General features: G+C 37.1%; 1 protein-coding gene across 41 annotated transcripts in view; it reads left to right on the top strand.

Annotated features, from left to right (window-relative positions):
* RIMS2 (regulating synaptic membrane exocytosis 2) overlaps positions 1 to 22,696 on the top strand; it is a 479,246-nt gene that overhangs the window by 239,101 nt on the left and 217,449 nt on the right. For 26 of the 41 annotated variants that reach the window (XM_065627842.1, XM_065627852.1, XM_065627847.1 and 23 more), the window contains 6 exons: positions 6,263 to 6,330; positions 8,004 to 8,123; positions 12,521 to 12,620; positions 13,421 to 13,544; positions 20,235 to 20,281; positions 21,493 to 21,605. In XM_065627842.1, the coding sequence (XP_065483914.1) occupies positions 6,263 to 6,330; positions 8,004 to 8,123; positions 12,521 to 12,620; positions 13,421 to 13,544; positions 20,235 to 20,281; positions 21,493 to 21,605 (572 nt within the window). Of the gene's footprint in view, positions 1 to 6,262; positions 6,331 to 6,447; positions 6,657 to 8,003; positions 8,124 to 12,520; positions 12,621 to 13,420; positions 13,545 to 20,234; positions 20,282 to 21,492; positions 21,606 to 22,696 lie in introns of all 41 variants that reach the window. The other 15 variants (XM_065627833.1, XM_065627834.1, XM_065627837.1 and 12 more) reach the window with 1 other exon arrangement.

Raw genomic sequence — 22,696 nt, forward strand, 5'->3', positions numbered from 1 at the left:
ACCTTATCACTGTCCTACAACTACCTAAAAGGAGGATGTAGCGTGGAGGGGGTTGGTCTCTTCTCCCAGGTAACAAGTGATAGGACAAGAGGAAGTGGCCTCAAGTTGTGCCAGGGAAGGATTAGACTGGATATTAAGAAAAATTTCTTTACAGAAAGGGTTGTCAGGCACTGGAACAGGCTGTCCAGGGAAGTGGTGGAGTCACCATCCCTGGAGGTGTTTAAAAGACATGTACATGTGTCACTTAAGGAAATGGTTTAGTGGTGGACTTGGCAGTGTTAGGTTACTGATCGGACTCAATGACCTTAAAGATCCTTTCCAGCCTAAATGATTCTATGATTCTATGACACATATGCACAATTAGTGGCTCATGTGGTCAGTATGTAGTATGTATTCCGCATGCAGTGTATAGTCAGGTTATCTCCACAACTTGAAGAATTTAGAATTATATGCCTTGTCCTTTTTGGCAGTGAGCTTTGAATTTGAGGAAACTTGTTTGTTTGTTTTACTTGGTTTGAAACAAGATGCTTTTAATTTACCAAGGGAAGAACTTTCCAGTTTAGATAAGTACTGGTTTAGATAGGAAGTGTGGGGGACATCCATAAATCCTATGTGAAGGTTTTGGGCACCTCAGGGCATCCCAAATGACTGCATCTGTAGAATGGCAAATTAAATAGAGCATCTTATGTGTAAACTGTTTGGAAGACAAATGGTTTTGGACTTGACTGTGAACATGGACAACACTCAAGAAAGAGTAGATACATGCTGTGTAGGATAGATCAAAATTATTTAATGCCTTCGAAAAGTTACTTAAGTCCTATATTTCTGAGTGGAAAAGCTGTTCTAAGAAGTGAAAAATACATACTCAAACATTAATATAGAAGGCGAATGGAAACTGACTGCTGGAATTCTTTTAACTATACACTGTCATTCAATGTTCCCATTGCAACGGGAAGTTCCCATTGCTGCAGGTTCCTGGGTGGAGATGAAGAAAAGCTTTTCTTCTGCCTATTTGCTTTTGGCTAAAGAAAATGAGCAAAAGATACTAAATACCAGTAAACTTACAAAGGCTTCAGTTTAACAACATTTATACAGGAAGGTATGGTCACTGATGTGATTTTTTTCGCAGTCTAATTTGTCCATGCAAGCTTTCCATATACACACAGAGTTCAGTGGCACTGATAGGAGCAGACCTCACATATGGCCTTTCTCACATCCAGCTGCATTCCTGAACTCAAGAGGCATCTGAGCACTGTTATAATGACATTATCTAAGATTGTACCTAGCTTATTAATATATTAGTTCCTTTTTCCATGAAAGATGGCTTTGATATTATAGCTCACATAATTTATCAATGAGGTGACAGTTTTTTCCTGACTCTTTTCTGCAGCACACCGTAAAACCACATATTCTCAATAATAAAACATCTGTTATTGTGGAAGAGAAATATCTAAGAGACTGGCAAGTGCGTTCTCTGGTAGTCAGAATTAAAATTACAGTGTCCTTATTACAGAAAAATTATGGTTTAACAATTTTTCGTGTAAGGAAACAAAAACCTATGTCTTACATGTATTACTTTTAATTTTACAAGATTTCACAAATCATTTACTCAGCCAAGATTTTAATGTTCATAGAACTTGCACTGAAAAAATTATGTCCAGGGATTTTATCAGGTCATTCATTGTACCTCAAAAAAGTGTGGGTGTACTAAGCAATACATGTCTCATAAAAGTGTAATATGCTACAGGGCTTCCAGACAGTCATTCTGGGTATATTTTTATAAGTTTAAATATTTTATTAATAATAGCTTGATTGCATTTACTTAACTTCTATAACATTTAGACCTGTCATTTAGATGATTTGATCCAATGTTAAGGGCAAAACCTAGATGACCTACAAAGACTTTATCATTTCTAATTTCTATGACATTTTTAAACATATAGCTACATATTTTAATGGAAAAGAGAATACAAATATGGACAAAACAATCTTTGGGTAGAGTTATTGCTTATTTCCTTATAATTTTAGTTTTAGAGTAATTGGTATTTACTGTGAGACACAACTAAATTAAAATGAAAGTCAGCTTTCTGCATCTTGACTGAAAAGGAGAGGAAAGAATAGTAGAGCAAGAAGTGGGAGTGCTTTAATCTGGCAACAGGCTCAATTTTGCATGTGTTCCTCCATGCAGATTTAGGTTCAGGGCTTACCGTTTGATAAAGAGTAACTGTTGCTTCAGGTAACTGGATTTTTTAAAATGTAAGTAATTTCTGTGTGCGAATGCCTCGGGCATGCTGGGCTAAATGTGTCTAATTGTGGACGCAAATAGTACGTGGATGCACCATATAGTAATATATGTTTGAGAGGACTCTTGGAAATCTTTTTAGCAAGCAGAATTCAGTTACACCAGCAGATGAGCCTGCGACCTATGTTTAAACACTTGAACACACAAACTGGTGTGAAAATCCTTTTAGTCTCCATTACCACTGCTAGGCTGAAGAGCAAAAAAGGTGATATGATACCCCTGTTCAAATGACATGTTAAAAGAAATATTTGGTATTTCTATTTGTATAAAATCAGTCCAGTTGACTTGTCTTCCATGAGAGCTTGAAGGGTCCTCGTCCTTTCCATGCTAATTTTTGTATTTTCTTAGATATGCAAACATTTAGTTGATGCTGTGTCAACAGAGTAACTTAGGGTAGTAGGATCCTCCTGATAAAAAGGTGGTGATGGTCTGAACGAGTCGCTGAGATCTCCTTTATAAGCAGTGGAGGAGAAATAAGTCATTTTGGGTATGATGAAGGTATGGTTTATCTCACCTGGAAGTACACAATTTAAACAGATCAAATGAACCACACTTTAAAAAGTTCTGTTTCCCTTCACTGATTGTAGAAGGAGCATAGGCTATTTAATTCAGATGTACAGTTCTATATAATAAATATCCGAAGTTTGTGTAGAAGAATTAGAGATCTCCAGATTCAATTTTTTGAAAGATGTCTGTAAAATTTCTCTAACAGAATGTAAAAGAACTTACCTTAAGAGGTTTGTTTTCCCAGAAAGTAGACAGAAATTGGAAGTTCTATAGTAGGAAAATAACCAATCCATTTTATTTTTACTGTATAATGGAAGTTTCAAAAATTTTAAATTATCATTCTAAACAATCTATCATTCTCAATAGCTTAAATAGTATGTGATATCAATGCCACATATTATTGTATGTATTAATGTATGTAGACTAACATTTTGGATAGCTCTATTAGAAAAAAAAACAGAAATAAAAAATATAGAATTTCTTCCTCTAACTGAAAGTCAGTGTGTATGTTTCAAATGCTGGTGTGCATATGCCACACTGTTATACCCCAACAGTGCTCAACATTTGCTCACAAAACACCCATAGTATGAACTCAGGTATGTACAGCACACCTGTACTGTAAAGTACAGTTACTGTAAAGCTAATTTAATTTCTGGTTTTGAGTATGGGCCTATAAGCACATATTGTGGACATGCCAGTAGCAAGTGAAGATTGGACCAGTTTTTGGTGACTAGGTATATGCACATTTGCAGTGGGAATGTGTGTGTGGTTGATACATCTCAGGGGACTCAGCTTTTCAATAACTTATTTTCCTATTTTTAGGGAGTTGTTTTCTAGGTAGACACAAAAGTGAAAGTTTGTCTTGATAGGAAACCTTGCTTTTCACAAGCTCATACAAAACTATAACATGGGCAAAGGCATGAACAAGAGAGCTGGCAAAGCCATGGTGGGTTTCACAGAGTATGGGTAAAGCACTGTAGAACGGCAAGGAAAGGGTTGTCTAGCTGTACTCCTGGATTCCTTTCTCATGTCTGCTTTTGGCTTATAAGTGATAGTCGAGATTGCTGCGGAGAATTTTAAAACCTTAAACAATGGCCAGTAATTTGCAGTGATTGATTCTTAATGCCTAATGGTAGCTACCTACATTTAAATTTAGTCATTTCAATCAAAATACACCATTTCTCAGCAATAGTCAGGAATTAGAATCAGTAAGAATGATCGGTTTTAACCGTTCTGCTTATAAAACCCATTTTATTTCAGTGCTTTGCTTATAGAATTAGGTACCAAATTATAGGGAACCAAAAGACAACTTTTTTAGTCAGACTTTGCTTTTGGGTACAGCAGTTGTATCAATGACACAGAAAATAACTGCTGGAAAAAACCAATATGGGCTCATGTGTCTTTAGTTCATGCAATTAAAGATGAGAAGTCATCATTACTGTAATGAGATGGGGTTTCCTCGCTTAAGATCGCTTTAAAAATATATTTTAAAACTAGGATTTGTAGAACGGGCAATATGTAGACTGGAACTCTTGAGATCTTCTGAATATCTCTAAATGTATATTTATGCAGTAAAGGCTAGATCTTTATGAGCTCACTGATGATTTCACTCAGTTCCTCTGAAGCAATGTCTTTGGAAACAGAGGTAAGGCAGCACTGAAAATTCCACGCCAGAAGCACCTTGTGCAAAATGTTGATAGCTTTCAGGAGAATATTTAGCAGGATAGCCACACTTTTATCTGTAATATAGTCAAGATGTTAACTATCATGAGAAAGCAGTTTTGGTGAGAATTTACCAATCCTTCCAAGAATCGAGAAACACAGTTAAAACATTTGCAAGCAGGCCCATTTATTACTTAGAAAATGTGAATGAATTAAAGCTTAAAAATAATTTCATGAGGTCCCTTATCATGTTTTTTATGAAATCAGAGGACATTTAATATGACAATATTTCTCCAGAATGTAAGGGACTAAGTTCAACGTGTATTTTTGAAAATAAAACCTTTGTATTCCATACATTTTCCTCTTTAAAATTAAAACGAGACTTCCCCCCACCCCCCATCTAGAATATGCAAGTCTATATATTAGGAGAAAACAAGAGAAAAAAGATCATATTTCTCATTTTACATAATATCCCTCTGAGGAGACTCTATTTTACTTTTCTAAAGCATATATTAGCTTATTTTTATGGGGTTCTATCTTCACATCCTCTCTAAAGTTTTCTAGACAAGCGTTAGGACTGTGAACAGATCTATAAGTTATATTTCACCAACATATTGATGTAGTTTCAGAAGAACAGGTTAAGCAATATCAGAGCATCTTCAGAGGATCTGAAGTAATGGAAATAATAGAAGGATGTCATTTGTGGTCTGTATAAAAAGAGTACAACTACTTTAGTGTTCTTTTGGTCATAAAATTTGATAGAAAGTTAACATTTTTTCCTGCATACAATAATATCAGAATATTATGTAGCATGTAGTTACAAAATATTTTTCATGTAACATGTAGTAACAATTCTGAAAACAAAAGAGAAATGTAATAATGCAAAATGTGTGGGCACAATTTACACTTTAAAGTACCTACATAAAAGAGAATGTTTTATTAATATACATGAGTCATTCTCCAGTTCTATGGACAGCAGCATTAATTCAGACCATTTCTTTAAAACTGTGTTTTTAAACCTTTCTTCCTCCCATGTCTCTGCTATACAGATTAAATTCTGATTCTATGAAAGATATATCCATTTTGTAAAAACTCTACACATTTATTCCTAGTTATGAGGTACCTGTACTTACTAGAATTCTTCCTGATATTTAACCAGTAGACATTTCTCTGGGAATTTAAAGCAAAGTTAATACGCTTTTTTATTCTAAAAGTGTTTTCTATTTTTAAAATCAATCTATCATATTTAACAGATCATTTAACCTTCTTTAAAACATCGTCTACTGTACAGCTGAATAAAGAGTACCATTGTTTTAAGTATTTTATTGAAGTGATTACAATAAATACTAGTTTGTATTAGAAAAGCAGAGAAGTATGTTCCTTAAGACAGAACTGTGTATTCACATTATGATGAAAACTCATTCCATATTCAAATGCTTTCTTTTCTGAAAATTCTGGTAGGAATACAATGAAAATTGCCTTTTAATTTAATTTACTGTAAGTAATTTTAGAGAAACAGTTATGAACTCTGAAGCAAGGATTCTTTACTGTGTACATGAATTTATGCACAAGTAGACACACACATGTACCTCCTTCCTCACTGTATTTCATGTTCCATATACTCCGTTGTTGTAGCCTTAACTTTTTCCTGGAAACACTTTGCAAGTCCTGCTGGCAGAGGTTGTGAATCAGATAGGATAATCAGAAGTCTTTACAATTCTACTGTATCTTTGTCTGTTCTTTCTTTCACCTTTCCTTTACTGCACTATCTTGTCTGTCTGATTCTCACAGGAGACATGGATTACAACTGGTTGGACCATACGTCTTGGCATAGCAGTGAGGCATCCCCAATGTCTTTGGTGAGACATGTGGAGCCTTACCATTTAGATTCCTTTATCATTTCATATTTCCTTTGTTTTATTTACACCTTTGCATGTTTTCTTTTTTTGTATCCTTTTTTTATCCCACACCTATAGGGTACAGTCAAAGGGGAAAAAGAAAAACTAGTGAGCAGGCAGTTTTGTCGGATTCTAACACCTTATCCGAGAGGCAAAAGAAAATGGTATGCTTTGGTGGCCACTCTTTGGAAGAGGACTTGGAATGGTCTGAGCCTCAGATAAAAGACTCTGGGGTAGATACGTGTAGTAGCACAACTCTAAACGAGGAACATAGCCATAGCGAGAAGGTACTGAGATTATGAAGCCTGCATTTTAACCTGCTCATTTGGTCTTTGTTTGCTCTCTGTCACTCATTAAAATAGTGCATAAAATAAAAGATAAGGTATTTCTAGAGACAATGTAGCATTTCTAAAGGTGCAGAAAAGAAAAACAAATGAAAAGTCTCTGCATGCTTGCAGATTTTCCTGTTTGGCAGCCAAAGAAAAAAATTGAGAGGCATAAAGGATGTCGTTCCTATGGTTGCATAATAGCATATCATGGTATTACCTTCAAGTATAAAGTAATTAACAATAAGGATTCTACTGATTGGCTTATTTGATTTACTCCTGGGGCTGAAATTAAATTAATAGTTTAAACCCCAGGTGAAAAAGGGAGAAAATTGAGTCTCTTTGCACAGGAAAGTTGTTTTTCTTTTTTTCCCTTTCACTGTCATGGTTGTTCTTTTGTTTTGTTGCCATGCCATTTTTGTGCAGTATTGTGCAGAATTAAAGGCTTTGCCATCTGCTTTGGTATTTTTCATTTTTGCTTTCTGTTTTGTGGAGATTATGATAAATCTTTTTAGAGTTATTGTTGTAATGGGAGCAGATTTGTCTGTGCCTGCTAATTTTGCATGAAATAGAGCATGAAATAGTGTTTATCTGTGAAAAAGTGCTATGATTACACTAAACAAAACGTTAACATTTTATTAATTGTACCAATGTGCAAGTATAACTGTGCTCATGTATAGTAATGGAATAACAATGTTCACTGTAACCATGTTTCATATGTGAAACAATTATTCTAAGAAAGAAACAGTATGTTTACATAGTGTAATGATTATACCTTTTAGTGTGTTCTTTAAGTTTTAATATACTGCTACTGAGAGAAAGTAAAACACTGAAAACGTTTGTCAGTCTTAGAGAAAACTGACATTTTTGGAATAGTGGAAAAAGAAAAAATGTCTTACATCCAATTTTGGTTTTGAGTTAAACTTATTTTTCAGTATTACTTTTATACTCCACCTCTACGGTTGTTTTTGTCAGTACTCAGGTATGATTTTCATTATGTGTAGATAGCTATGTATAGTTGTCTATATCTGTCTAATCATCAAGAGGCAAAGATTGTTCTAGATATTAACAAAATTTGATTTAGTAAAATAGATAATGTTATGAAATATTAGAAATACATTGTGATGGACTATACGTCCAGATAAATGTTTGCGAGCACAGTTTTTTGTCATTCTATTACATTAAATATTAGTGTAATCATAATACTTTCATGGCATTTTAAAAATATATCAGACAACGAAAAGTATTACTGAAATATTTGTCTTTGCAATCCTGTTCACTATATTTTCCATTAACATCATATGATAGCATCCAGTAACCTGGCAACCATCCAAAGACGGAGACCGTCTCATTGGTCGGATTTTGTTAAATAAACGACTAAAAGATGGAAGTGTGCCTCGAGACTCAGGAGCAATGCTTGGACTGAAGGTTGGTAATGAATAATTTTGGAACTAACTCCTCTCAGTTAAACTAGCTACCTTTATAATGTAAGTATTCTCGTATTATATAGTGTTTGTATACTGATATCTATAATGTCTTATCATTCTCAAAATTACAATATAGAGACATTTTATATTCAGTTACCGAAAGTAATTTTACAGGGTCCATGATAGGCTCAAAAAATGTATGTTTTCAGAAAGACTAGACATGTTTTCACAATTTTGTTGAGACTGTCTGCTCTGCAAGATACTAATTGTATCCTTGCTGGGCAAGCCAAGCCCTGTGTGCTCTCTTCAGTATTGAGCATTGCACCATGGTGTAACTTCTGTTCCTCAAAAGGGGAGAGCTTAATGAGGATTGAGTGTCTATGGGTGAGAATCAAGCGGAAGGAGAACAAGTGGACATCCTCATGGAGGTCTGTTACAGACCACCCAATCAGGATGAAGAGGCAGATGAAATATTTGCAGGCAGCTGGGAGAAGTCTCCCGATCGCTAGCCCTTGTTCTTATGAGGGATTTCAATCTACCAGACATCTGCTGGAAATACAACACAGCAGAGAGGAAGCAGTCTAGGAGGCTCCTGGAGTGCATGGAAAACAACTTCCTGACACAGCTGGTTAGTGAGCCTACCAGGGAAGGAGCCCTGCTGGATCTGTTTTTTGTAAATAGAGAAGGACTTGTGGGCAACGTGCCAATTGGAGGTCGCCTTGGGCATAGTGACCATGAAATGATTGAGTTTTCTATTCTTGGAGAAGTCAGAAGGGTCATCAGCAGAACTGCTACTTTGGAGTTCCGAAAGGCAGACTTTGATCTGTTTAGGAGTCTGGTTGGCAGAGTCTGAAGGACAAAGGAGTCCAAGAAGGTTGGTATCTCTTCAAGAAGGTAATCTTAGAGGCACAGGAGCAGGCTGTCCCCATGTGCCGGAAGACAAGTGGGTGGGGAAGAAGGCTGGCCTGGCTGAGTGGAGAACTGTGGCTGGAGCTTAGGAATAAAAAGATAATTTATAACCTTTGGAAGGAGAGGAAGGCTACTCAAGAGGAATACAAAAATGTCGTGAAGTTAAGCAGGGAGCAAATTAGAAGGACCAAAGCCCAACCAGAGCTGGGCCTGGCCACCACTGTAAAAGGCAACAAGAAATGTTTCTGTAAATATATCAGCAACAAAAGGAAGGCTAAGGAGAATCTCCATCCCTTGATGGATGCAGGGGGAAACATAGTGACAGAAGGTGAGGGAAAGGCTGAGGCACTAAATGCCTTCTTTGCCTCAGTCTTTGATAGTCAGAACAGTTGTACTCCAGGTACCCAGCCCCTTGACCCAGGAGACAGGGATGGGGAGCAGAATGAAGCCCAAATAATCCAAGGCAAAATGTTTAGTGACCTGCTACACCACTTGGACACCCACAAGTCTATGGGGCCACATGGGATACATCCAGGGGTGTTGAGGGAACTGGCAGAGGTGATCACTAAACCACTTTCCATTATCTATCAGTAATCTTGGCTAACTGGGGAGGTCCCAGTTGACTGGAACTTGACAAACGTGATGCCCATCTACAAGAAGGGTCAGAAGGAGGATCTGGGGAACTACAGGCCTGTCAGTCTAACCTCGGTGCCAGGGAAGGTCATGGAGCAGATCATCCTGAGTGACATCTCACGGCACTTACAAGAAAAACAAGTGATCAGGCCCAGTCAACATGGGTTTGTGAGAGGCAGGTCCTGTTTGACCAACCTGATCTCCTTCTACGACAAGGTGACCTATCTAGTAGATGAGGGAAAAGATGTGGATGTTGTGTACTTAGACTTCAGTAAGGCCTTTGACACCATATCCCACAGCATTCTCCTGGAGAAGCTGGCAGCTCATGGCCTGGATTGGTGTACTCTGCAAGGGATAAAGAACTGGCTGGAGGGTGGGGCCCAAAGTGTTGTGGTGGACGGAGCCAAATCCAGTTGGTGGACGGTCAGGAGTGGTGTTCCCCAGGGCTCAGTATTGGGGCCAGTTCTGTTTAATCTCTTTATCAATGATCTGGATGAAGGGATCAAGTGCGCCCTTATTAAGTTTGCAGGTGACACCAAGTTGGGTGGGAGTGTTGATCTGCTGGAGGGTAGAAAGGCCATACGGAGGGATCTGGACCGGCTGGATCATTGGGCTGAGGACAGTTATATGAGGTTCAACAAGGCCAAGTGCCGGGTCCTGCACTTGGGTCACAACAACCCCAGGCAGCGCTACAGGCTCGGAGAAGAGTGGCTGGAAAGTGCCTGGCAGAGAGAGATCTGGGGGTGTTGGTTGACAGCTGGCTGAATATGAGCCAGCAGTGTGCCCAGGTGGCCAAAAAGGCCAACAGCATCTTGGCTTGTATCAGGAATAATGCGGCCAGCAGGACTAGGGAAGAGATCATGTCACTGCCCTTGGTGGTGGTGAGGCTGGTGATACTGTGTTCAGTTTTGGGCCCCTCATCGTAAGAAAGACAACAAGGTGCTGGAGCAGGTTGAGAAAAGGGCGATGAAGCTGGTGAAGGATCTGGAACACAAGTCTTATGAGAAACAGCTGAGGGAGCTGGGGCTGTTTAGACTGGAGAAAAGGAGGCTGAGGGGAGACCTTATTGCTGTCTACAACTACCTCAAAGGAGGTTGTAGCATGGAGGGTGTTGGTCTCTTCTCCCAAGTAGCAAGTGATAGGACAAGAGGAAATGGCCTCAAGTTGTGCCAGGGGAGGTTTAGATTGGATGTTAGGAAAAAATCCTTCATAGAAAGGGTTGTCAGGCACTGGAACAGGCTGTCCAGGGAAGTGGTGGAGTCACCATCCCTGGAGGTTTTTAAAAGATATGTAGGTGTGGCACTTAGGGACGTGGTTTAGTGCTAGAGTTTGGCTATGATTGGACTCGATGATCCTGAAGGTCTCTTCTGACTGAAATGGTTCTATGATTCTATTCTATGTGAAAAATAGATTATCTTTTTAGAAGATCTGGAGGACATCTGGAAGTGAATAACATTTAAATCCCAAGCAGAGTTTGTCAATGGAAGAACCTGTTTCTGGATTTTTTTCCCCTCCGATTGTCTGATTTGTTACATTTTAAATACATACAACAGAAAATTATTATCACAAAGTCATGTGTTTGCATCTTTTTTTTGTGATGCACTACTCTTTGAAAACACTATGAAGCTATTGCTATCTCATATCACCATCTCATTTTTCTATGATATTATTTTCAGTTCCAGCAGTACTAGGACAAGAATGAGAATGAATTATACACAGTAAAAGAAAAAAGCATGTATTTATTTTGGATTAACATCATTGTGAGAAATCCTTAAGAAGTTTAATTCTTCATTCTCTATTTAGCATGACAGTGATTTAACTTCGACTACACAGATTAGGCTACAGTCATACACTGTAAATAGGGATTAAATCTGTGTAGTTACTTATAAGATTACTAACATGCTTTGGAGATTTTTAAATTTTTTATTTAATTGACAAATTATCATATTTTAAGTCAGTGGAGAAGGCAACTGAGCATCACTTTAGGTATGTGTATTATTGTCTCAATGTCAGAAGTTGCAAGAGACGAGGCTAACAGTGCCATGCTGAAATATTTTTTATTTAAACTTCCGTGTTTAAAATTCTAACATTATCTATCACGAACTCTTCACTGAGATTCATTAGTAGTTTAGATTCAATAGTAACTACCTTTTAATCTCAATAGATATCTGAAAAGAGTGATTTTCAGCAGTTATTCCTGACCTGAATTTTCAAATATTTACATTATTGAAAGTAACCTACACTGGATTTAGTATTACAAATTTTAAATCCCAATATGAAGACCTTAAGAAACCTTACGAATTTGAAGATAATGCAGATATAACCAACTCTGATATTTGGATCTCCTGATCCTAGGATAAATAATAAGGTCAAACTTGTTGAAGTTTACTGTAGAGAAATCTTCAGTATGACAAGTATTTTAATCTGACTTGTCCAGCCAAAGTGGATTTGATTAATTGATAGAGATGTTTGATGCTTAGTGTGAACATCGTGAGTTCTGTTACATTAATATATATTTTCATTTTAAAAGTATTGAAGTAAGCAATCTAATGACCAATACCTTACTTTTTTGGGGTGGTAATTTATAATATAGTGAAATACTATACATATATTTGCTAAAGTTTAAAAGCTTTAGCATTCTGTATTTGCATTGTGTTCAAATTACACAAATAGCCAGAATAGACACAAACATAACCTGTCATTGCCAAAATTCTGTGGTGTTTTTTTCAAGTGTATCTGTCTTATCTGGGCTATCTGAAAACCAAGGAAATAATTGAATTATTCTTTCAGTTTCCAGACCAGTTAAGTCATTTAAAATAATTTTCATTCTATGAAAATACTTCCTCTTTGAAACAGGTAGTAGGAGGGAAGATGACTGAATCAGGTCGACTCTGCGCATTTATCACCAAAGTTAAAAAAGGAAGCTTAGCTGATACAGTGGGGCATCTTAGACCAGGTATGTATCTACTCTAGATCTATACGGCTTAGTTGCTTTTCTAAAGATGATAACAAACCAGTGAATTTAATTAGATGTGAAATTATGTAAATAGGTGTGATCAACTACTGCAGAAATCAACCTGACATTCTGTTACTAGATTATTGACATTACTGCTTTTGTGAAATATATACATTCTCGTATTGTTCAAGATCATATTTTAACATTTTAATTTGCATTTTTATACTCAAAATAATATTCCACTGATGTCCTGCCCAGTTGCTTTGTGGTGCGTATTTTATTTAGAGCAAAGCAAGCTAATAAAAATGTGCCAAAAGAAGGAGCTCAACTAAGAAACTGCTTCTATACCCACGTGCAAACCATGGATTGCTAGATTGGAGAAGTTGCAAGAAATATAACTGTTAACATAAGAACCATCTGAACCTTAAATATTAAACTTGTAGAGGTAAATGGATTTCCAAAATAGTAAATTGATGAGATATGCTGTTTTAAAAATCTGCATTTTTTAAAGAGCATGTTGTGGTTTCTTTAAAGCCACAACTGCCAAAGCAAGTAAGAGCTATATCTAATTCAATAGTTGTCCTACTGATGATATTACTGTTTCACCGAACTTTACATATTTGAAGCTGAGCTGCAGAAAAGTTTTAGTACTCAGGATTTTCATGTATGAAGGACTCCAAACTTGTTCTATATCACAGGTTTAACAATACAGTAAACTGACAGTAGAATGGGTTAAATTATCATTTTAAGTACAGTTCACAGCAGATGTCCTAAGCAGAGTTGTATTACTGAAATTATAGGTGATGAAGTATTAGAATGGAATGGAAGGCTACTACAAGGAGCCACCTTTGAGGAGGTGTATAATATCATCTTAGAATCCAAGCCTGAGCCACAAGTGGAACTTGTAGTTTCAAGACCAATAGGGTAAGTAATTTCATAAATATTTATATTAAATATGATGAAAATGTGGCTAAATTTCACTTTCAGGGCAGAGCATATCAAACAGATTCATAAACATTGTAAAGAGTAAAACTGTATGCAAAATTCTGTAAATGAAAAGCATAGTTAGAATGATAGATCACACCAATAAGTAGAAAGAGCTGGTGTGAAATCCTGTATTGTCTGAGAGGTTCTCAGGCATTATCTGCTAATATGGTCAAAAATAGGTTCCTTTCTGTGGTAGTTTCGTTAGTGATTCAGCCTATATTGGCCCTGAAACTGTGGTTATACTCTATATTGTTGAAATTCTTGATTAATAACTTCACTCTTGATTTTTATTTCTCCATTTCCATTTTTATAAAATGTGCTGAAAGATTAGCTGGCAGGGGAAAAAAACCCAGCCTGGTTGAACAGAGAGTTTTGACTGGAACTCAGGAAAGAAAAGAGAGTTTATGACTTCTGGAAGAAAGGGCAGGAAACTGAGGAGGACTACAAGGATGTTGTGAGGTTATGCAGGGAGAAAATTAGATAGGCCAAAGCCCAACTAGAGCTGAATCTGGCTCCTGACACAAAGGATAATAAAAGATGTTTCTATAAATACATTAGCAACAAAAGGAGGACTAAGGAGAATCTCCATCTTTTATTGGACGTGGGAGGAAACTTAGTGACAATGGATGAGGAAAAGGCTAAGGTACTAAATGCCTTATTTGCTTCAGTCTTTAATGGTAAGACCAGTTGTGGTCCAAGTACCCAGACCCCTGAGGTGAAAGACAGGGACAGGGAGCAGAATGAAGACCCCATACTCCAAAGCGAAATGCTTAGCGACCTGCTACACCACTTAGATACACACACAAGTCTATGGGGCTGGATGGGATCCCCCCAAGGGTTCTGAGTGAGCTGGCAGAAGTGCTCACCAAGCAGCTTTCCATCATTATTCAGCAGACCTGGCTGCCAATGGTATGGAGTTCAACAAGGCCACTTCTGGGTCCTGCACTTGAGTAACAACAACCCCATACAATGCTACAGGCTTGGGGAAGAGTGGCTGGAAATCTGCCTGGCCAAAAAGGACCTGGGGGTGATGGCCAACAGGTGGCTGAGTATGAGCTGGCAGCATGCCCAGATGGCCAAGAAAGCCAGCAGCATCCTGGCTTGTATAGAAATAGTGTGGCCAGCGGGACGACGGAAGTGATCGTCCTACTGTACGTGACACTAGTGAGGTTGCACCTTGAATGCTGCATTCAGTTTTGGGCCCCTCACTACAAGAAAGACATTGAGGTGCTGAAGCAAGTTCAGAGAAGGGCAACGAAGCTGGTGAAGGGTCTGGAGCACAAGTCTGATGAGGAGCAGCTGAAGAATCTGGGGCTGTTTAGCCTGTAGAAAAGGAGACTGAGGGGAGATCTTATCACTGTCTACAACTGCCTGAAAGGAGGTTGTAGCATGGAGGGGGTTGGTCTCTTCTCCCAAGTAACAAGTAAACAGATCAAGAGTAAACAGCCTCAAGTTGCACCAGGTGAGGTTTAGATTGAATATTAGGAAAAATGTCTTCATGGAAAGGGTTGTCAGGCATTGGAACAGACTGCCCAGGGAAGTGGTGGTGTCACCATCCCTGGAATTGTCTAAAAGATGTGGCTTTTAAGAACACAGTTTAGTGGTGGACTTGGCAGTGCTATGTTAGCAGTTGGACTCAGTGATCTTAAAGGTCTTTCCCAACCTAAATGATCCTAAGATGTTATGATTCTGTATTCATATTTGGTCTATGAACTGATGATGAACTCTATTTACTGAGAATGAATAATGTAGAATTTTCCCCCAAATACAGTAAGTTAATGACATAATAAATATACTTTGGAAAGTCTCTAATCCACATTCTCATAATCTTCATCTATGAAATTTATCAAATTGTTTTTTGTTTTCTAATACAGACCATAGACCATATTTGAATGATTAGGTAGCACTAGTGCTTGTCTAAACTGTGGCTTTTTTTCTTAGGTGCTTTATATTGCCCACAGAATCATAGAATTGTTTCGGTTGGAAGGGGCCTTAAAGGTCATCAAGTTCTAACCCCCCTGTCATGGGCAGGGGGACCTTTCACTAGACCAGGTTGCTCAAAGCCTCATCCAGCCTGACCTCAAACACTTGCAGGGATGGGGCATCCACAGGGGAGCCTGGGCAGCCTCTTCCAGTGCCTCACCACCCTCATGGTGAAGAATTTCTTCTTTATATCTTATCTAAATCTACTTTCAGTTTAAAGACCAGTTTTCTTATCTTTCAGACTTATCCCTCAGTATCTGAATTTAAATTTTTCTTGCATAGCAATAGGGCTTTTCTAATTACTTTTTTATATTAGACTTTTTATATTACAATATTTCATGTCTTCTTTTTCTTCCAAGTTCGTACAGCCTACAGTCACATACAGTCACATCCATCCTTTTTTTTTGCTTCTCCATTGGAAGTTCCATAGTTGATCACACCAGGGCTATGAAGAGGAGGATTCTTATCACTAAATTTGAAGAAGCATACAGTTGTTAAGAATTTTCTCTTTTCCCATATCAAATTTATTACGATGTATATGACACAACTTCACAGCGTAGTAGGTAACCTCACCTTATCACATGAGGTTGCACAAGATGGTCTTTCAAGATCCCTTCCAACCTGGGTTATTCTATGGTTATATAATTAGAATTGATTATAAATAATAAATGTATTTATCCCTTTATTTTGTATGAGGCACACAATTCACATAAGATGCCTTCATATGTAAAAGCATGGGTAACACAACAATTAGAAATTAAGAAGTACTAAAAAAAATTCCAGAAGCATGTAATGTGAGGATGGAATTTCAGCAAGGATAATTTCTTATGGGTTCAGCTCTACTAGGAAATTAATGTGTTTGACACATCAGGAACTTAATGTGTAGGAACTTAATTTGGTTTGACAATTTCAAATGAACTTGACAGCAACAAAATCTGCTTTATCTTTCAGTGAGATGAGTGGTTATCTCCTACATACATATTGAATCGCAATCCCTTTAGATTAAAGGCTGTATCATCTCCCTCATCTTTAAAAACCTTTGCCTAACTTGGGAGTTGTAGGTATAATAGTAATGCTAAGGGACAGACTACATTGCTAGAAGAATATTGTCTTGGAAAATGAGGTTTCAAATTCATATAATACAGGCACAGTTTCTCTCAAACAGCACAAGTTTCAAGGAACTTCTCACATTTTGAAAACATTTGGGTGTTTTTGTCTCTTTCTGCATTCCCTTCATTGTGTTTAACCTCCTGTATTTTTCCTAGGCTTTTAGATTTACTGTTTGTTTTTTACCTTCCTTATCACCATGTCTTCTATTGTGTTACCACGTGCTCCAGTTGCTGTCACTAGAGCAGCTCATCTGTAATTCCTGAAAGAAAGTGATGTAGGCTCTCAAGATGCCTTCTTCAGCATCAACTGCTTGCCACATAATCTGAATAACTGAGCCAGATCAGGGCTAAAAAACTTGTTCTGTGTACTTGATTCCCAATGTAGATGTAAAAGAGGGTTTTCATCTCCAAAACTGCAGTTACTAATCTAAATGAGTTTATAACTGAAGTCTCAGTGTTGAATACTTTCTGCAAGTTGATAAGATTTCGCATTCTGGTTAGATGTATGTAACTCTTTGGATTTTGACATTAACAATATAACTTCAGAAATGTTTTTCATGAGATCCAAGCTGATGAACTGGAATGCATTTTATCTTCTTAGTTTAGGAGATTTCTGGTCATAATCAAATGGACAATAGAAATTAATCTTATGTTTGCCCAAGGAAACATAACACCATATGTCTGTGTTCTGCCTCAGGGAATGTTTCAATGTATTTAAAATCATTACATGTTCAGATTTACAAGATAACTGAAGTGATAATTATTTTGATTGAATAATTGATGCCTACTTAAAGGATTTCTCTCTTGCATTGAGGTATACTCTAGTAGTTAGAGTCTCTTGATGGTCTTCACACCCATGCACTAACTCACGCCAGAACTCTTCAGACAGTTACTAGCAATTAACCTAGTTGCGAAAGAGAACCTTTTGTCATATCCTGCTGTAAAAACTGGAGATGACAAGTTAACCTGCTAAAAGAAGATAAAATGGAAAACTCCTTTAAGAAAAGATTATCATACCATTTTGGCATGCAATTTATCCCTTTTTCTATCTTAAAATAAAAATGAATGACCAAGTTGCTATTCTATGTGAGCTGGCTGTCTCATACACAAGAACTTATCTATTTTCTGCTTTCTAATTTTCATAGAGTTATTTTAAAATGCATATTATTTTCATAGTTACTACTGGTTTGAATTTGGAAGGAATGACACATTATTCTACATAATCTGCCTGTGATGGAACATGAGGGAAAAATTTTTTACAAATGAAAAACTGGCCCAGGTTGCTCAGAGAGATGGTAAATGTCCCATCCCTGGAGACATTCAAGGCCAGGCTGGATGGGGCTCTGAGCAACCTGATCTAGTTGCAGATGTCCCTGCTCATTGCAGGAGGGTTGAACTAGATGACCTTTAAATGTCCCTTCCAAGCGAAACTATTCTATGTTTCTATAGTACTTCTGCTTCTCCTATATCTGTTTATCTCAGTGAGAGTTCCTTGTAAAAAATACACTGCTGTGAAATACTGGGATCTGTATGCTTTAGGAACATAAATGTTAGTGTTCAGAGCTTTCAAGTTGATTGCTTTAGCAATCTGTAGAAAACATATTCGATCTGTTCACAATGATACATATTTTTAAGGTTTTCTTCTCAAACTCATATGATAGAAATTTTTAAAATGACATGTTCAGGAGCGTATTTCTATGTAAAGTAATAGGCAAGTATTGGCTCCCTTTATAAATTCTACAGATATCAAAAATGCAAACTTAAATATTTATGTCTTCAATAGCTCTTGTAAGTTTCTGGCAAGTTTTGCTTGCTAACAACAGAAACAGTGATTTTTTTTTTTTTTTGTCTATACTGGGCAGTGTTACACCAGTTGCATGCCTTCTAATTAATTTGAATTATTGGTACTGTCCATCAATTCATTTGGAAAGATTCTTCCATCTGCTTAGTAAAGCTGTCTTTCTAGTGAGTCTTGAAAAATGTTTGGAAACTATGTACCAAAAAGGAACTAGTACAAACTTTTTTTTTTTTTTAAACTGTATGAGACTGTAGATATCCCTGAAAAGACTTTTAACTTTCCCTTCCCTATCACATACCTGTGTGGTGGGTTGACGTTGGCCAGCTGCCGGGTGCCCACCGAGCCGCTCTCTCCCTCCCTCTCCTCAGCAGGACAGGGGGAGAATATAAGACAGAAAAGCTCATGGGTCAAGATAAGGATGGGGAAATCACTCAGCAATTACCATCATAGGCAAAACAGACTCGACTTGGGGAAGATTACTAATTAATAACAGAATGGGATAGAGAGAAATGTACAAAACAAAACAAAACTAAACCCACCTTCCCCTCACCTCCCTTCTTCCCTGGCTCAACTGCCCTCCTTTGGTCCTGCCTCTTCTACCTCCCACCCACTGAGCTGCGCAGGGGGACGGGGGTTGCGGTCATTCCTCCTCCCCCTCCTTCTCTGATCATGGTGTCTTCTGGGGCATTTCTCCCATGTTTGGTGTGTGGTTTTTTTGGTTTTTTTTTTCCCTCCCCCCGCCCCACTTCTCTCTTACAACTTTTTTTATCCTTTCTCAAATACATTATCACAGAGGCACCACCACTTGGGCTGAGGGTCTCAGCTGTGCCCTGGGGTGGGTGGGTTTGAGGTGGCTGGGACCGTCTGGCACCGGCTGTGCCCAGCATGGGGCAGCCCGGCCTCTCCTCCCAGGGGCGCCCCACGGCCAGCATCTGGGCACCGACACCCAGTGCAGCCTGAAGAAACCAACCGCACTGAAACACACATCGCGATTTTAAATCTTGTTCTTGCCGTGACTCGGAGCTGAAGCTCTTCATCTTGCTTGGTTTTGCTCAAATACCTCTGACATGATTTATTTAGCATATTGATAGTTTTTATTAGCATACAGTAATGTTTGCCCCTCATAGGAAGAATCTGTTCCTTTGCGGGGCGGTTGGGCATCATGAGGTACTTAGTCATTGCAACCAAGTTCTTTAAAATTACAGAGCTGTACACACAATTTAACACAGGTGATGCAACATCTCATGTGTATGCAAGTACGCAATATTGCCAAATGAAGCTGCTCATCTTATTTAGTCATGGAAAAGGTAAGATTGTCCAAATTTGAGGTTGAAGGATGGTAAAGGACATATTGGGATAAGCATTATTGACAGTCTTGTATGTTTGAGTGAGGGTCCAAAAATTTTAATTAATGTATAATGTCATAATAAAGTACTACTCACAGTTTTATTCTACCATTAACTCTGAGATTGTTTTGTTTGTTTGTTTTTAAATTTATGGAATGATTTTATCTGTAACTGTGCATCCTCTCTCCTGCATTCACCAATCCACTTGTTCTGTAGGTTTTAATTTACCACTGAAATTATTTATACTGGATAAAAGATAAATCTTCCCCGTGGCTGAAGACAGCCTTTCTTGAGGCATTAAGTGGTGGCTTGAAAAGTGTTATAGTGTAACTGAAATTTGAATATGCTTGTTAGACAAAGGATCAGCCTGTCTTAATTTTCCTGATTTCAGGGACATTCCCAGAATACCTGACAGCACGCATGCACAGCTGGAGTCCAGTAAGTTTCAATTGTGGGGTAGGAAAATCTTCTCTCTCTTTTATGTAAGCACAAATAAATTGAAAAATGTAATCTATAGTCAGTATAGCTCTCATCTATTTGTCCATATTTGTCTCAATATGTCACCTTCCTGTATTTTCTATCTACCTTTGGTTAATAGTAAACTATCAGAAGTCAGGATATTTTGATTTAGGCTTGACATTTGACTATAAGCGTAGACTATTTTTGATTGAAAAGTATCATTCTAGCTAATATACGATAACATTAATAGTAATTTTTAATTTCCTGTTTTATTGTTCTTGCGGTTCAATTGTACCTTATAAACTAAAAATAGGGATCAAATGTTCTTTATTTGCATCCTGAGAGACAGCTACTTTGAAATCAGAACACTTCTACTTTATTAGAATCACTTGGCACTCTTTAAATTGGCTAAACCGGTATTTCATGTGGGGAAAAATAACTTGTTCTTTGGCTTAGATCTGATAAGATGGATTTCAGCCTGGAGTTATTTTTTATCAGTGTTTTAGAACTCCTTTAAAATAGAAGCCATGAATAAAAGCAGTGACATACACTTGATTATAATAATATGAAAAACTCCTCCAATAACTTTTCACTGATCAGCCAAGTCTTAAAATAAAATCCATTTAATGTTTTGTGAGATGTGTAATGTCTTTTGTATTTATAAAAATACTTTACTTTTACTTTATGTTTTATATATCAAAACTTGTCCTATGAGAGTTTGCAGACCTTCAAAATTTGAAACAAAATGCACAAAAAATGTTACGTGCGTTTTGATGTTTTTGTAAAAATCTAATTAAAAATTAGTCTGATTGTACAAAATAATAAGTACCCTTCAGAAGACTGAATTCCTTTGACCACAGTAAAGTATTCACTTTACTATTTTGGAATATTGGGCCATCAACTTACTGACATAATTACAGTTGGAAATATCTGAATAAACTATTTTTCATTCTATATGCTTCAGATGACATTTTGCAGCTCTAATAAATAAATAAACTTGGAAAGCTTTTAATTGCATCAGAGCACTGAAAGATTGAGTATCATTACTTGGTAATTTTAAATAGATAGTTGTGATAAATAGATCTTTTTTATTGTATGTTTGGTTATACTTGTACATTTTTTCTTTTAAGAGCATTGTGAAATATCCATAAGTGCTACTATTTATAAAATATTTTTACTTATAATTACAGGTTCTAGTTCATTTGAATCTCAAAAAATGGACCGACCTTCTATTTCAGTGACTTCTCCTATGAGTCCTGGCATGTTAAGGGATGTTCCACAGTTCTTGTCTGGACAACTTTCAGTATGTAAATATTTCCTTAATATTAGTGTTGTACTTTTTGCAGCATATATAACCCTCACAGTAGAGTGCGAGCTAACTCTAACATAAATTTGTTGTTAAAATAGCTTCATTTTTTTGTTAATGCTATATATCTCAATGTAGGTAGGGCCACAGTTTCATAAGGACATTCAATTTTATGTGCTTTTGGAAATTTTATATATATTTATCTGGTTAGCTGGACTGGTAGAATTAAATTTTCAGAAAGGCCTAATCCTGGGCTCCAGTTATGTCTGTGCTCTTGAGCGTATACACTTTTTCAACTGTAACATGTACAGTTGGTAGATTTTATTACCTGTGTGCTTCGACATTGATATTGCTTATTTCTTTTGCACTATCTTTCATATATACCTTTCCCCAGATATACCTTGGATTGTTTACTAATGTTGTATTCTTTGTACCACTGTTTATTCACTTTTGTTCTTCACTCTCATTGACAACAAAGTTCATTACCTGAATGTTTTCTTTAAAAGAGTATTTTTTTGTACTTAAACAAAGAACTTGAGTTTTATACACCTTTCTGCGTCATTTACAACTCCAAAGTGTGATTTTTCAAAAGTGCTCAGTTGTGACCTGCTACACGTTGAAAAGGAGAGGAAAATGGAATGGAAACAGTGAAAAACTGGTGTCAAACAAGTATGAAAAGGTCACATTCGTATTACTTCCAAGTCGTTTATGTTAAGATAATCAGTGTGCCATAAAAATATGCGTAAAATCTAAGCAGACTATAGGTCTCACAAAAATGGTTTATGGTGTTGATAGAGGAGGGGAAGAAATATTTTTCTGTCTGTTCAGCAGCTATGTTGGCTCCATTTTGCAATGCATGAGACTTTATTTGTTTTGCTCATCAGACCAGCCATCTACAAGATATAATTTTTAATTATCTGTAATTGTTGTAGTTAACCACTTTGAAAGACTCAGTCCTTTGGTTAAACGGAAAACTAGAAATCTTGACTGTAGAGTGTGGAATGCTTTGCACAAAATACAATACAAAGGAACATGAACTGTCAAAATACACAGACCATGGTTTCTAAAAACCAATTTAGTTTTAGAAG

The sequence above is a fragment of the Caloenas nicobarica genome, chromosome 2 (genome assembly GCF_036013445.1).
Source record: "Caloenas nicobarica isolate bCalNic1 chromosome 2, bCalNic1.hap1, whole genome shotgun sequence".
Classification (NCBI taxonomy): Eukaryota; Metazoa; Chordata; class Aves; order Columbiformes; family Columbidae; genus Caloenas; species Caloenas nicobarica.